The following is a 15,916-nucleotide window of genomic DNA, read 5'->3' on the forward strand; positions in this document are numbered from 1 at the left end:
CTCTGTCATCTCCTCTTCCCTGGGACTCCTACCACTGCTGACCAGGCCCTTGCTCAACCTAGCATTCAGCAATGGCTGTTCTTGGTATCAGAAAGTTGGAGTTGTGGGCTTAAGAACCCTCTTGTCACCTACCATCAGTCACTGGCTCTGTATTAGTTGGATTGGACTCACCCTTGCCTTGTTGCCTCCTGGTTGTCTTGCGCCCCCCCCAAACCAGAAAGGGAGGGAATGGAAGAAACAATATTGTGCTTGTGACAGTGAAGCTCCAATTGGCCAAGCTGCTATGATGGCACAGAATGTTCATAGATGCTTCAAATGCTCAGGAAACAATACTGTGTGAATATCAGTTTGAGGGGAAAAGAAGGCGTAAGTCTGGTTGGACTAAAAACTTTCACAGGAACAATGAAGCATTGTGGAGCAGGTAAAGGACTGGACCTTGTTCTAAGACAGCCTTTCCCAACCAGTGTGCTTCCAGATGTTGTTGGACCACAACTCCCATCAGCCTCAGCCAGCATTGCCAATGGTCAGGAAAGATGGGAATTGTGGTCCAACAACATCTGGAGGCACACTGGTTGGGAAAGGCTGTTCTAAGAGGTAGAGAAACTATGGGATAAGGAGCCTGAGAGAAGAGGAAAAGATAGAGTAGAAACAAATAGGGTGGGTGGGACCACCTGAATTTTACACTTGGTTTGAACCATTCAGCCAGTTATTTGACTTCAAGCTTCTGCTTTTTATTTCAAATGCTGCTTTCAAACACTTCCAATCCAGAGCAAGGAATGTTTCTGAAATACCACTTGTGGAGTCCTCCCCCCCCAAACCCTTTTAAAAGATAGATTAGAATCTGAGACATATGAAAAGAGACTGGAGTGTGTCAGTTCAAGCTGTGTAACCAAATAAAATATTTATCTTTCATTGTACAATATTCCTAACTGTATGGTAATAACATTTAAGATGATGAAGAGCAACACATGGCAGGGAATATAATGAAGACAAGCTGGTGGGATAATTGTGTCAGCATGCCTAGGCATCACAAAGAACCTGCGTTCTGATTCCCTATACATGCTGCTTGAGGGCAGTTCTGCTAAAATTGGGCAGCATGGTTGTGACTAGTATCAGACATTGGAATTCAGAAAGTAATTGTGATGTGAATGGGGGGCGCCTTATACAGACTATGGCAAAACATTAACTGCCTCTGTCATGTTCTATGTGTTGGCATTTGCTGTGGTTTCAGTATATGCTCTGTTAGTATTGTAATTGCAGTGGTTATTTTGTTAGTGTTTTACATAGTTTGGACTGAAAGCTGGGATAAAAATATTTTAAGCAAACAAACAAACTCATCCTAATGTATACTTGTGATGCCCTGAGTTATTTTATAACATAGTAATGCAGGTCATCATAACAGGCACTTTTTATGCCCAGTCTTATAGATTGAGTGGTGAGTACTTAACTGCTAATCATCCTTCCCTTCACATCATCACTGCACACATTTTCAGAGGGTTTAAAGTTGCATGGTGATCTAGAAATACATTGAGGCAATTGAAGTACCATTTTGAGAAGTGTTGGGTAGGATATGAAAATAAGAAGTGCCTTGCTGAATCCCACAGGATCACATAGAAGGTCCCACATCTGAAAGTTCACTTGCATGTAACTGATACCCAGCCTTTTTTGCTTGGACCTAGCAATTATTACTCAGAGGTTTAATGCCTCTGAAGGTTTCCATCTAGCTACCATGGCTTATCACCATTGATAGATCTACCTTCCATTTATTATCTAATCATTTTTAAAGCCTTCACGCTGGATATCACCATATCTTGTTATGCATTCTACAAGTTAAGTATGCATTGTATGAAGAAGTATATCCGTTGCCTGTCCTAAGCCTACTGCGAATCACTGAGACAGTCATTCATTATTGAAAATAGTGTGCACACCTTCCCTCTCATGTGTGCACTTGCCTTCTGAGAAATGAACAGCAATGAACCATGTGCTCAGAAGATTAAGGCAGTGGTGTAGTGGAACAGGAAGAGGGTGGGAGCAGAGCTCCAGGACTTTTCTTCTTCAGATCAGGAGCAATGACATGATTTGTCAGGGCACCAGGGTAATTGTTGGACTCTTCTTGCTCTGGCAAGTGAATGAGGTAATGAAGCTTTCAAGTGTGAATACCCTTTGTGTCAGATTAACATACAAGTCAGAGAATGGGAAAATAATAAACAGAGAATGGATATTTCTTTCCTTCAGTGGGTTCCTACTTCACACTAGCAGTTTAAATGGTAAAACACTTCTTTGCAAAATTGTCTGCATTTCTAATTAAAAGCTAAAGACTCCATTTCGGCTGGATGATGGTATTTTGTTAAACCAAAACATGCTTTGCAAGTTGAACCTATGAGGTCAGAAATAAGTACCACTGAGTTCAATGGAACTTACTCACTAAGAATAGGGCTGATCAGGGATGTGAACCCAGATCTCCCCTGCCAACTTTCAGCATGCTAATCACTGCACTATTTATTTTATCTTATTTATTTTAAAAATGTGTATCCCACTTTTCACCATCTAGGTCTTAGAATGGCTTACAACATTAAAATCTGCAACATACAAAATTTAAAACATAAATCACACCACAGAAATTTAAAACCTCAGGATTTAAAATCCCCCAAGCAGAAGCTGCTTTAAACACAACTCTTTGCCACCTTGCTATCCTATGACTGTCATAATGAATTTGGCACTGTGCTACGTACTGCTGCTCTTTGGGGGCATGTGGATCAACACGGCACTCTCTTTGGGGACATGGCTACGGACTCTCCTTGGAGGTGGGGCTAAAGGGGCTGTAAGAACTTACCACTACAGCACAGCCTGAAGTTCTAAAACACCAGGTCTGCACAACTTGCGACATGTTAAGCCAAACAGAGGCCATGGGTCATGTCTTGTAGCCTGCCATGTGCTGAACAATCCTCCTATTTTGATTGATAAGCTTGTAGATAGCAAAACCAGGAGATTTGTCAGGTCCCTGGTGAACAACCTTACAGTCGGTGAGCAGGATGGAAGGTTACAAGTTGTGTATGCCTAGAGTAAAGCATGTGGCCCACACCAATGTACAGATTACCATATACTTTGGAAACCTGCTTTGCTTTGCAACCTGGAAACAGTTAACTGAATATGAAGCTGTAGTCAACATTTAGCTGTATCATTATGCAGGCAAAAACCAGTGTATCAAAAAAGCAGCAAGTTTAGTAGAAAAAAACAAATTGTCCACCATTTCTCACTGACCCCATTACACACTGCTCAAATTACAGCCCCCTCTCCACACTTTTACTCTTAACCAGTAGGTTAGACAGAAGTAAGGGGAGCAGCTTATGAGGACCAGTGGAATGGGCTAAATTGGTAGGGAGTCAGACTTTCATTAATCCGCCCCCATGCACACACTTTTCACTTTCCCCCTCATAATTTGAACACTGTCATTAAGTCTAGTGTGTTATTCCTAATGCAGTTGAAGGGCTAAGGAAATGGAGGTAGCATATCACAATGCTGCTTATGTGGCAGCTCAGATTTACCTCTCTGAGAATAACACACAGTAGCTTTAATGTAATTACTCTGGAAACAATAACTCTTCAGTTATTTGACAATGATGTGGGTAGCTCAATGCAGAAAATCCAGAACTGGAACATCCCCAGCAGGTGGTTATCCAACCTCTGCTTAAACACCTTCAGCAAGAGAGAGCTGGCAATTGTTTCCCTTGCTGAATAGCTCTTACCCACTGAATGGTTTCTTCTAATGTTCAGCCAAAATCTATCCTTATATAACTTCAGTCCATTAGATCCTGGAGTAGCAGGGCAAGGAGGTAGAGATCAGCCTGCCCCCAAGCTACAGGGTGATTTTGACTCTAGTCTACTGAGCTGGGAAGTATGCAGCAGCATAGCACTGGAGAGAAAGGCAATACTGTAAGCCTGAACTGATTCCATAGCAAAGCCATCCTGCTCCTGCCCAGGTGGCATGGACCCCTGCTTCAATGGCCACTTTGAGTACACTATGCCTCAGGATAACCATATGTGAGGTACCCAACCTTCCCAGACTGATGTAAGATTATTCATCGGTTTACGTGCTTCTACACTACACACAAACCTTCCTTCTAATGACTCAGTTTCATCCCGCTTACATTGTGTCACCACAATCAGAACACAGAAGGTACCCTACACCAGAGGCACCTCACATGCATAGTTAATAATGTAGTAATTCAGTACCATGGCTCATGCAAATGAATTAAGATGCATAAAAATTACTAAGGTTTTTAAAATTAGAGTCCAAAGCACTTCACAAACATCATCTCAGTGATCCTTACAGCAAATCTGTAGGGTAGGTAGGGTAGGTATTATCCCTGCAGTGTAGAGAGGGACTTCAGGGGAAAGAAAGGGCATCTTCCCCCCATGAGCTTCCTTCCCACTTAGCTACTGTGCTATACTAGCTTTCAGCTATGTATTACTCCAGGTGTGGGCAACCTTTTTGGCTCTGAGACAGTGGGTTGGGGATGCACATACCAACACATGAATACCTTTCCACACACAGAGAGAGAAATGCACATGTACAGAAAGAAAAATTCACAACCTCCTCTCTTACACACATCCACATCTCTCTCTCTCTCTCTCTCTCTCTCTCTCTCTCACACACACACACACACACACACACACACACACTCATCTCATCTCATCCCAGCTGTTGTAGGACTCCCCAGAACACATTGCTCATGCTTGATCAGTGGCGGGCAAGACAGTCCTTTGCTTGAGAGAGCCCAGAAGCAGAAACTACAGCACATTGGAATGGGCTATAGACAGTGAGTAGACACTCTACTTTTCACAGCTATGGTCAGCTATGCAAGACTGGCACTAAATGCAAGAGCAAGGAGGGTTGGCAAGGGTTTCTATGAAGCATTCAGCTGTATCGGGACAAATCTGTTGATGGAAAATTCAGAGGTTAAGAGCAACTGGTGAGCTATATGGCAACAAGTGGCCAACCTGTATGTTACACAATGAGCAAGAAAAGTAGTGCACCCTCACTCACTCACTCACTCACTTTCTCTTTCCACATTTGTATGGTTTATTATCCAATCTGGCTGAGGGAATTTTCATTCTAGGTTCCAAATATATCAGCCTATGAATCTATGAATTAAACTCACCTAGCACTTTCTCATCAGTTCTAAAAATGTCTAATTCCTATAATGACATATTGAATCTTGAATTAACCTGATCCTATCTGGACTCTATCTCAGATCTTCACTGAACAGACCACAACCACTGATGGCTCACTGGTGTGGCTAATGAAATAGCGGATCCATCTATTTATACTGTTCTGTTCAAAATTGTTTTATTTATTTTCTTAAACTGTAACTGTTTTATCTGTTTTTGTAACTATATTATATAAAGCCCTGGGACCTTATGATGAAGGATGGCTAAACTAAACTAAGCTAAGCTAAGCTAGATAGATGATAGATAGATAGATGTTCCTTTGCCACTCCCTGTTCAAAGTGAATTAGAGTCATAGAATCATGAGACTTCAAAGATCACCTAGCCCAATCCCCTGCCAATGCAGGAAATCTATTACTACAGCAACCCTGATGAGTGGCCATGTGGATTCTGACAAAAACCTGGAATGAAGGAGAATCCACTACCTTTCATGACGGTCTGCTCTGTGGTCAAATAGCTCATGTCATGAAGAAGTTCTTCCTAATGTTTAGTTGGTGTTCCCTTTCTTTTCATTTGAACAAGTTGGTATCCTACTCTCTGAATATCTGGAGGAGACTTTCCCAACCCTGGTTCCCCAGATGTTGATGGAGTACATTCCCCATCATCCTTGACCACTGACTGGGGTTTATTTATTTATTTATTTATTATATTTATAATCAATGTTTCCTCCTAGGAGCTCAAGGCAGCTGGCTGGGGGTTATAGTCCAACAACATCTGGGGATCCAAAACTGCCCTGGAGCAACAGAAAACAATTTTTCTCCATCATCTATGTGACAGGCCTCCAAATATAGGCAGATGGCTACCTTATTACCTCTAAATTGAAAGGAGAGCCTCAGCTAACTCCTGATTATGGCAATCATTTGAAGCTCAGGGTCAGGAATAAGAAGAGCTTGTGCAGGGATCATTATTTAACAATACTGTCATTGCTAAGTGATAAACGTGTATTTAGAAATTAAAAAGAACAAGATCCATTTAAGGGTGTAATGATATTACCCATGAACATATCCCTAATGTTTCTTCAACACTTGAATATAAAATTAAAAATCAGTAAATCACATTGACACTTGAAATTATTTTTTTCCTCAGACATGTGAAACAAGCTAGTTACTCTTCTACACACTTTAACCACCTTTTTAGTCACAATTAGCATACTTGTCAAGCAGTCCAAATGTGTCTCCCTGCCCACTGGATTCATAATGCAGCTGTTGGTGGGAATTTTTAAACATGAGAAGAAATTCTACCACTCAAGTCTGCTTGAAAATGCCTTGGATGCATAGGCTGCCTGAAGTTGCATAACAGTGAAGGAAGGCACTGGGAACATGTTCAGATGTTCTGTCTATTCTTATGCTATCGGATAGAGTCCTGATCTAGAAACAGTTTCTAGGGATAAGATCTGCTGAATTCTATTCCACATTAAAGTTTGAGTTCTGTGTAAAGTATTTCATTCTAATCTTATCTGTTATGAATACAGAACTCTGTGTGTGTATGAGGATATTTAATCTGGAATTAAACAGTAGTTATTTAGGGGTAAGAGTATTTAGGGAAGCCCATGCCACAGTGACTACATGTACACCAAACCTTTCATAATTCTGAGGCTTACAAATTGGAATGTGCACAACTTCAAATGGGGGGAAAAGATAACAAGCATCATCTTAACAATTTTCCCCTTTTGTATATATGGGGGGGGGAGGGAGACCATCGTCAACGAAATCACCTCATTGACCTCTCAGTCTGAGGTGAGAGGCGGAAGGTGCCCCATCAGCACAATGAAAGCTGCTGCCCTCCGTAATCATCTCCATTAGTCGCTTTCCTCTGGCGCGCCTTTCAGCACCACGGACAGCAGGCGAGGGAAGCCACCGAGGAGTCAGCGTTAAAGGCGTCATCGCAGCCTTTCCGAGGGAGAGAGGACGGGGCGGGGGTGAGAGAGAGGGAGTCGAAGTGCTGGAAGCGCAGTTAAGCTCCTTTCTCCCTGCCTACTTTCCAAGCTGGCTCAATGTTTAGGGAGGGCGCACATCACGCAGTCCTGAGCAGCAGGGGCTGACGGAACTGCCAGGTAGCAACGAAGAAAGACACCCGGGAAGAGCCAACTCTCCAGCTACTGGGAGGGCTGGATCTGTACTCCAGGCATCCGAGACCCCCAGCCTGTCTTTCTCCGTCGGAAGCTGATCGTGCCCCCTCCAGCCTTGCCAGGAGAATGCTGACAGTGGTGCGGCTGGGGCTCCAGCGCCCAATTGCCTTGTAAAATTTCTTTGCCCTGCCTTTCCTTGCGGGAACGTGTGTCTTCTTGACATTACCCTGATGTAACCCCCCCTCGCCCTGGAATAATGGGGATCTTTTGGGCTTATGTTGGATTCCTTTTCTTGTCATTATTATACATTCAGCAAGGACTTTCCTCTCAAGGTAAGAGCTGGGTTTTGTGTGTGGAGTGACAGGGTCTGTGGTGGGCAGAACAAGGCTATCTTGTGGAGGGGGAAGCTATGTGGAATTGAAACGTCGTCGTATCTTTTCGCCTAAACCTTATCCTCGCTCCACCGGGGGAAAAAGTTCACCCAAAGTGAATATGAAACGGATATCCTGCACTTGGTTGGCCAACGTGGGCATAACATAGGTATAAACGTTGTTGTTTTCGTGTGAGGAATGGGTACTGGCTTTTTATGTTTCGGATGTGTATGTAATATATATATTTATCTCACACCACTGTGTATCTTCCAACTCTTTTCTTCAGGATTCATACAGTCATAGATCTTATGAAAAGGGGAATTAGCTTGTCTCCCTTAAATAGTGCAGTATCTTCAGAGGGTCAACCTCTCCTGCCCCCAATTTTTTTCAAGAGCCCTGTTGTCCATATTCTCAAACCTTGGTTTCCGTCTGTAAGTCTGTATTTCTACAAAGAACACACTCCCCCGCCCCAATCGCCCTGACAAAGGCGCCTCTTGCATTCCAAGTAGCCCCTGCTCTGCAGAAGCCATCCAGTTGCTTGAGAGTTTGAGAGCTGCAGCGATTATTTCAGAACCATGGACAAATCATAAGGGGCGGCTTGCCGAATGCTGCACCCACGACCGTGTAGTTCTCAGCCGCTTTGTTTTAACTCTAGAGAGGGGTGGCAGAGGTGGTGCTTGGGGAGACAGACTGAGAATGCAGAAATATGATTTCCTTTCCTACCGATAAGGTGAATAGACATAACTAGTGATACAGTGCTGACTAGGGAGGGGGAGGGGACGTTATGGTAAGCACGTATTCAGATCCAGGGGAAAAAATCTTTTTACACATTCCTACTTGTAATTTAAATACTGAAAAAGTAAAGGCAGCTCTTTTATATTCTCATATCGCCCACCTATGAGTTTCAGGGCATAATCTAGCGCATATGCATTAATTATTTCTGAAGCCTTTTCAATGTGCTCCCTGTCAACCTGTAAGGACACAGAATTGAAAGAAGTGGCTACACTGGTAAATTCTCACCTTATTCTCCTGCCTAGTCATTCTGAAAAGTGAAAGTACTTATTGTTAATTATTATTATTTGAATTATTCTTGTCACTGAGAACTTCATACAGCTGACTGAAAGGTTGGCATTTTTGAAGCTCCCTGTATGGCTAGAAAGTGAATCAAGAAGGTTGTGGTGATTATGACTTCCACAAAGATATATCCTGGCATCCTGAAATGTGCTGTCAAGATACATGCCCTCTATTAAGCACGATTGGAAAGGGTAGCCATACTGAACTGCCAGGATTTAACTAATTTCTAGTTTGTAAATCTACTGAACTAAAACATGATCAAGTTTTTTCTTGGGTTGACAATGCAAGCAAAACAAAAGGAAGAAAAGGAAAAGGAAAATGACATTAAGAATAAATGATCACATGACAAACTACTACCGCAATCTATAATTTAAAAAATTCAGACTTATTACAACAAACAAAAGCCTATTATAGTAAGCTACAATGTATTTCATAATGTGGTATAATGAAAATACCTTATGAAATACCTATGAAATACAATAAATCATCTGGGCTAATTTTCCAAATGGTTTAGATCCCTAAACTAAAGTGCTGAAAATTTAACTTTGCATATAATTATTTGTAACTTTGCAAACTCAAGGGAGATGTTGGTAGGGTGTTCAGTTATTCCATTAGCCAGATGGGCTTACTAGGCAATACATACAAATGTGAAAAGGGTGTGTGGGGGGGGAAGAGTATGAGAAAAATAAGTAAAATGTGGGTGCAAAGAGACATAAATATTAGGTGAGAAAAAAGGAGGGGCTGAAGTGAAATAGGAAAAGAGAGACAGGGCATCAGTCCTGTACATACTTACTTGTGAGTAAGCTCCATTGAACTCAGAAAACAGACTTGGATTACAAAGCACCTGTCTGATCCTATGCATATTTACTTGTAAATAACCCCAGGTGAATATAATGGAATTAACTCCCAAGTAAGTGGACATAAGATTGCAAGTGAAGGAAGACAAATTAAGAGGGGAGGGGAGGGAAAATGAAAGGGAAAGATGTGATGAAAACCAGAGGAGAGGAATCCCAATAAGATATGCTTTTCTTTTGCAGCCAAATTTACTGAATACCCTCAAAATGTCACAACTACTGAGGGGCAGAATGTGGAGATGTCTTGTGCATTCCAGAGTGGCTCTGCCTCAGTGTACCTGGAAATCCAGTGGTGGTTTCTACGGGCAGCTGAGGACCAAGAACCTGGAGCAGAGGTGAGGGCAACCAGGTATCAGTTTGCTGCCCCTGAAATCCTATGCAAGCCAGCCATTCCCCAAAGCAAAGAGGAAGTGGGGATCAAGGAAATGAGGAAGGTCCTGGGTTTCCCCACAAGGCTAACATCATTGTCTGACAGCAGCAGAAATCCACTGAGAAACAGCCACCAATAGGGGATAGAACCTTGAGCCCCTCACTTCATTTCTGGCAGTTTTCGAAAACCTGATAAATTCATATGAATGGATAATGCATGCATTATCTTATTTTTCATCAATGGCAAGGCAAAGTGTCTATATCATTAGCAATGGATTCAGTTGAATTTGTAACCCTGGCTGTGCAATCATGCAACTGGACAACAAGACCTCATTTTTTCTTTCCATTAAAAAGGCTGCTTGTTATAGTTCTTTCCCTTCAGGGAATTTCATTACCTCCTCCATTGTTTCAGAATGATAAACACATGGAACAGATACTTACCAACACATTATGGATATGATTTCTAGAAACCACAGAGGCCTCCATTGACTCAGTTTTAGCAATTATTTCTTATTTCTTAGTTGGCAAGAAATAATCTCATTGGCTTCAAATGATGCCTGTTTTTCTTTTTGAGACACAATGGAAAATCTGCCTCATTATCACTATCATTCTGTTTCTTTCCAGCCTGCCCCCTCCCCACAAAGTTTTTCTTCTACAAATTCATTTGACATATACAGACTATTTTAGAATTAATAATTTTTTCATAGTGAAAAAGCTACAAACATATGAACCAGTTAGTGTGGTGCCCCAGTCTTCTGCAACTGGCTGCACTGATAGGCATTAAATAAAACCAAACTTGAACTGATCAGCTTCCACCCAACTATGTAGCATGCTGGTCAAATGTAGTAGGATTGAATGCCTTTCCGCCCATAGGTGGCAGGCTGAGCATGTGAGTGTTCTCCAAGGAAGAATCCAGTTATTTTATCAGTATTCCCACAGCATTACGAGATTCACTGCTATGGGCTTATGCACGAGTTCAGTCTTACCCCTGGTTTGAGGTCCAAGGTGAAATATATCGGGGGGAGGAGCAAAATCAAGAATTCACACATACCCTCACTAGGGTTTTCTGCAACTCTGAATTCCATGCCAATTTTGGTCATTGATGTGTACCCAAAATGATTTTTTGTATCTCACATACTCACTGGTTAACACATAAACATGAGACTATTTTCTCCTTCCCAGTGAGCTGTTCACACAATTTCTTTGATGGCAAATATATGATCAACTTAGTTTAGCCCCTTCCAGTGTGCTAAGGATTAGATAATTATCTTAATTGCCTTACATAATGACAGAGAACTCTGATAGCTGATCTATGACAGCAACTCATTCCTTCAGGGATATTTGCATCACCATTCTGACCCCTTGTTCCCTCATGCCCAGATCTGTCTCCCACAAACACATATGTCTGATTCCTCACTTGTGATCTCTCTCTCTCTTGCACGCACGCACTCATACACGTGCACAGACACACAAACACACACAAAGACCCATACCTGTGTTTTCTTTTCTCCTGTGTGGCTGCTGCTTTTATCTCTCAAGGATCTATAAAGTCTTCTACAGAGGTTAGAGGGGTTGGTGGGAAGTAAAAAAAATACTTGAGCAGTGGTGGAGTCCTCTCATTTTCATTTTTACTACTTATTCATCATGTTTCTCAGCTGGTTAAATTAATGGAATTAATAAAAAACCAAAAAGTGAAAATCAGCATCTTATTTGCATTTAACACTGAGACTTTGGATAGAAATGTTCAGAGGAGGAAAACAATCAATTTCATATAAAAATTATGCCACATTATTTGCTTTTATTACAGTTCTAGTAACTAAAACATCTAATTTGCATTTAATATTGAGGCTTTTGGAAGAAACATTTTGGCCTCACTATAAACAAAAAGATGTTTTATATTAAAGACTGGTGAAGGAAGGCTAACTCAATGCAATCATATGGAGTTGGTATAATCTATAGGTCATTCAGGTTGGGGAATTTCAGTATGACTGGCCAGAAAAGCTCAGGGATTGTTCCTATGTTTCATTTGAGATCTTCTGAAAGCTTGCCTACAGTTCTGCAACCTTAAAAACCACCTTTTGGAGACAGTTGCTTAATTCTAACTTAGTATTGAGGCCTTGGATGAAGAATATGGTTATCATAAAACATTTTCTGTTCAGGTACAGAATTGCTTTGACATTCTGAGCTGTAGAAGAATGTAAGAAACAGCAATCAGTTTATAATGCATTAGTGTAGTATGAACTGAGCATATTTATACTCCAAACCAATTCTTTATTAACTGCAGCTACATCACCAAATCAGACCATCTAGTCCAGCACCCTGATTCCAACAGTGACAAACCAGAGGCCTCAATGACGTCCACAAGCAGGACGCAAGGGCAAAACCCTCCTTGTTGTTTATCCCTACCATATGATACTCAGAGGTACACTGCCTGTGAATGTGGAGGTTCCACTTACCTATCAGCATTGATACCTGCTAGCCCATTAATTTGCCTTAAATGCACTTACCCCAGTGGACATTACCACTTTTTTGTGACATAAAGACCAAAGAAGCTGTAGAAAGTATGGTAGGCACATTTTATGACATGTTCAACCACAGCACAGTCAGGTATTCACCTATTTCTGTTGATAGGAGCAACCTAACAGCTGTAGAGCCATTCAACAGCTTTTGATTCACTTCTCTTACTGCAGTCCTCCGCTAGTAAACCCTCTTGAACCAAAACATGCTTGGGCTCTGGCTGACATATATCATTAGAGTTTGGAAGAAACTAGGGTGGGACCAGATAGAGGTCATGGGGAAATTTCAAGGGAGCAACAGGAAAATGATTTAACCCTTAATGCTCCTCACCTTTGGTATGCAAAAACAGTTATTCATTCCCCAACAGGTGGAGAGAGATTTGGACAACGATGGATCAAAGATAAGCGTAAGTGTACGACAAAACATAGATTACTGCTAAATTTTAAATTACTTTCAATTTGCTTTGCTCTCTTTCATTAGAAACCATCCAAAAACCCATGATCAATTGTCTAGTGAATGGAATTTACTTTCTGTGCCTTTTCCAGGCCTTTGAGATCCATTATCAAAGTCCTTGGAATTCCCTTCTGCAGGAGACTGGGGAGTCCCCTTCCTTGGCCCTTTTGAATTTGAAGACCTTTTTATTTGTCCGTTCCTTTGGAAGGGGACAAGTACATTTAGACACTGTAGTTTTTATAACTGACATGCTATTTATTGGATATTGGATATTTATTGGATATTGAATATCATTTCATTAGATCTTATGTTGTTGCCTGTACTGGGCACCCTTTGGGGAGGAAGGCTAGGGCAGAAAATACATGCAGATAAATGGTTTGCTCCTTCCTGAAAGAAATGCTCTGACTCTTAACTGTCTCCTTCTGTGCTCAGCGCATGCATGCAGAAAGATTGCCAACAGAGTTGTCACTGCATTTCTCTGAAAGAGAAATATTGGAGGTTCTTTATTGGGTGAAGCATCGAAGCAATTTTAAGGGAAGCAAAAGAAGAAGAAAACATTGTAATTTGGGGGGGGATTATATCACTCCTGGGACCCACAGAATACATTTTTAAAGTGTTTTTAAATTTGTATATTTGCCCAGAGAGCTTTGGCTATGGGGTGGTATACAAATGTAATAAATAATAATAATTGTTCATCAAGCATTATTGTGGGTTGCCCCTGCCTGACACCAAAACTGGAAGAGTCCAGGCGAGTGAAGAAGCTCTCTATGCAGTGCCACACCAGTCATGCATAGAGGATATTATTGATGCCATAACATGCTGGATGGTTGCACATGCACAGTAAAACCAAGGACAGCTGTGGATGTTCCCAGGCATCAGTAGACCTTCCCGTACATGTACAAAGTTCCAGTGCACCACATACCAGTAATGATTGCCATGATTATGGCTTTGTACTGTGTGCCATGCCACAGACATCTGAACTTAGGCTTAATTGAGCTGCCTTCAGATCCTGGTCGGTTCTGGCTTTGTTATGGGCCAGTTCTACACCATCCAAAACCAATACATTTGGTAGAAATGCTTGATGGAATGGAATTCAGTTACCCATTATAATTTGTCCAACTGATGTTGGGAAGAATATATATGTGACATATGCATAAATTTCCAGATCTGATGGTAATCACAAAATATGGATCCATTGATGCCACAGATGAGATCCTTTGAAAAGCCTTTCTTATGGGAAATATCTGAGGGAAGCCAAAGCAGTTTAAATATGATTAGTTACTTTTCTCAGGGAGTTCACATATTCCTTGGCTTTGAACCAGTTCATATGATCAGCTGAAGTTATAGTGATCAAGAAATAAGCTGAGTACATCTGACTTTTCCTACTGTAATAGCTGATATATGATAGCCATTATTTTATGCAACCAAGCTGCAATGTGATGCTTCCTATGATAATAGCCACCCAATTAATCTTTCACAGGTCATCAAAATTCACATGAAATTCACTTGGACTTTCAGTGTATGTTCTGCCTAAGTAAAATTTTGCATATGGGCTCTCATGTCTGTCTTTGGAAAAGAGTTTTGAGATGTCAGCATCTATTTAAAAAGTGTGTCTGGTAGTAATGGACAGACACATACACACACAGTACCCATACCCCAGAACACCTAGCAATAGTCCACTTTTTATGGATAATTTCTAAATCAGCAAGATTCTAGGATCTGGCACACACCTGATGACATACTTGGAGTGTGCTGGGCCCTAGAGGTTCCCACATGGGCTTCCCCACTTACTGACATAGACTGTGATCTCCCCATCTTGAAGATTAGGAGGGCATGCCAGGAAGGGTGCAGTAAGCACACAGATGCCTATATGTTTTCTGAACCTTTGCAGCCCCATTCATCACTTTCACGCAGACTCCAAACAAGGCTGTACATTCAGCTCAACAACGCCAATGTGCAGATCTAGAACCTGACCAAGATATGCAACACACTATTATTTATTTACGTACATACATATTTGTTAAATGTATATCCCACCCTTTCTCCCAAAGGAGCCCAGGGCATCAAACAGAAGCGATAAAACAATGAAAGCATCTCAAAAACATTTTAAAAACAATTCCAATACAGACACAGACTGGGATAAAAGTTTCTATTAAAAGGTTTCTTGAAAGAGAAAGGTCTTCAGTAGGTACCAAAAAAAGACATAGGAATATAGGAAGCTGCCTTATACTGAGTCAGACCATTAGTCCATCTAGCTTAGTACTGTCTACACTGACTGGCAGCGCCTTTCCAGGATTTCAGGCAAGAGTCTCTCCCAGCCTTACCTGGAGATGCTGAGGATTGAATTTGGGGCCTTCTGCATGCAAGGTAGATGCTCTATCACTGAGCTACAGCCCTTCCCCTAAAGGAAGACAACAGATGCAGTGCCTCTCTAATATTTAAGACAGTACCTGTCTAATATTTATATTTAATATATTACTAACTGATAAGATAAGAGAAAGTCTGTGTACATGTTGTTCTGGCCATCTAATACAATCTATTTATTAACCCTCCTTTTCAGACAATCTCATGTATGTGCATCTTTGAAGAGCTGAGCTTAAATGCCTCCCCACAAAAAAAATTCACTGCACTGTTCTTGAGTGGTAAAATAGGGGGTACTTTGTGGTGATTAGTGGTAGAGAAGAAGATCACTGCCAGTATTCTCCCATGGCATGATGCAATGACAAATGTCCTGATGAAGGGAATTATGGTAGGAGAAATGTGAAATATTGGTGATACAAAATAAGATGAGCCAGAAGAGGGGGAGAGGGATGGGTTTTGACCATCTTCCTGCCCTCCTTCCAGCCAAAACATTTCCACTAAGAACTTTGGGCTCAGCCTTACATTGGAAAACTGGACATGTGCAGTATCCTTCCCCCTCATCACCATAAGAAAAAGAATGTCATCAATGCTCTTTTTACATTCCTTAAATTTCCTTGCATA

The 15,916-nt window shown here is 41.3% G+C and overlaps 1 protein-coding gene across 1 annotated transcript in view; it reads left to right on the plus strand.

Annotated features, from left to right (window-relative positions):
- The first annotated feature begins 7,552 nt into the window (after positions 1 to 7,552).
- Positions 7,553 to 15,916, plus strand: part of VSTM2A (V-set and transmembrane domain containing 2A) — a 36,278-nt gene continuing 27,914 nt past the window's right edge. The window contains exons 1-4 of the mRNA XM_061590576.1: positions 7,553 to 7,628; positions 9,779 to 9,950; positions 12,736 to 12,752; positions 12,859 to 12,887. Of these exons, the coding sequence (XP_061446560.1) occupies positions 7,553 to 7,628; positions 9,779 to 9,950; positions 12,736 to 12,752; positions 12,859 to 12,887 (294 nt within the window). The remainder of the gene's footprint in view (positions 7,629 to 9,778; positions 9,951 to 12,735; positions 12,753 to 12,858; positions 12,888 to 15,916) is intronic.

Source organism: Rhineura floridana, chromosome 11 (assembly GCF_030035675.1).
Source record: "Rhineura floridana isolate rRhiFlo1 chromosome 11, rRhiFlo1.hap2, whole genome shotgun sequence".
Lineage (NCBI taxonomy): Eukaryota > Metazoa > Chordata > Lepidosauria > Squamata > Rhineuridae > Rhineura > Rhineura floridana.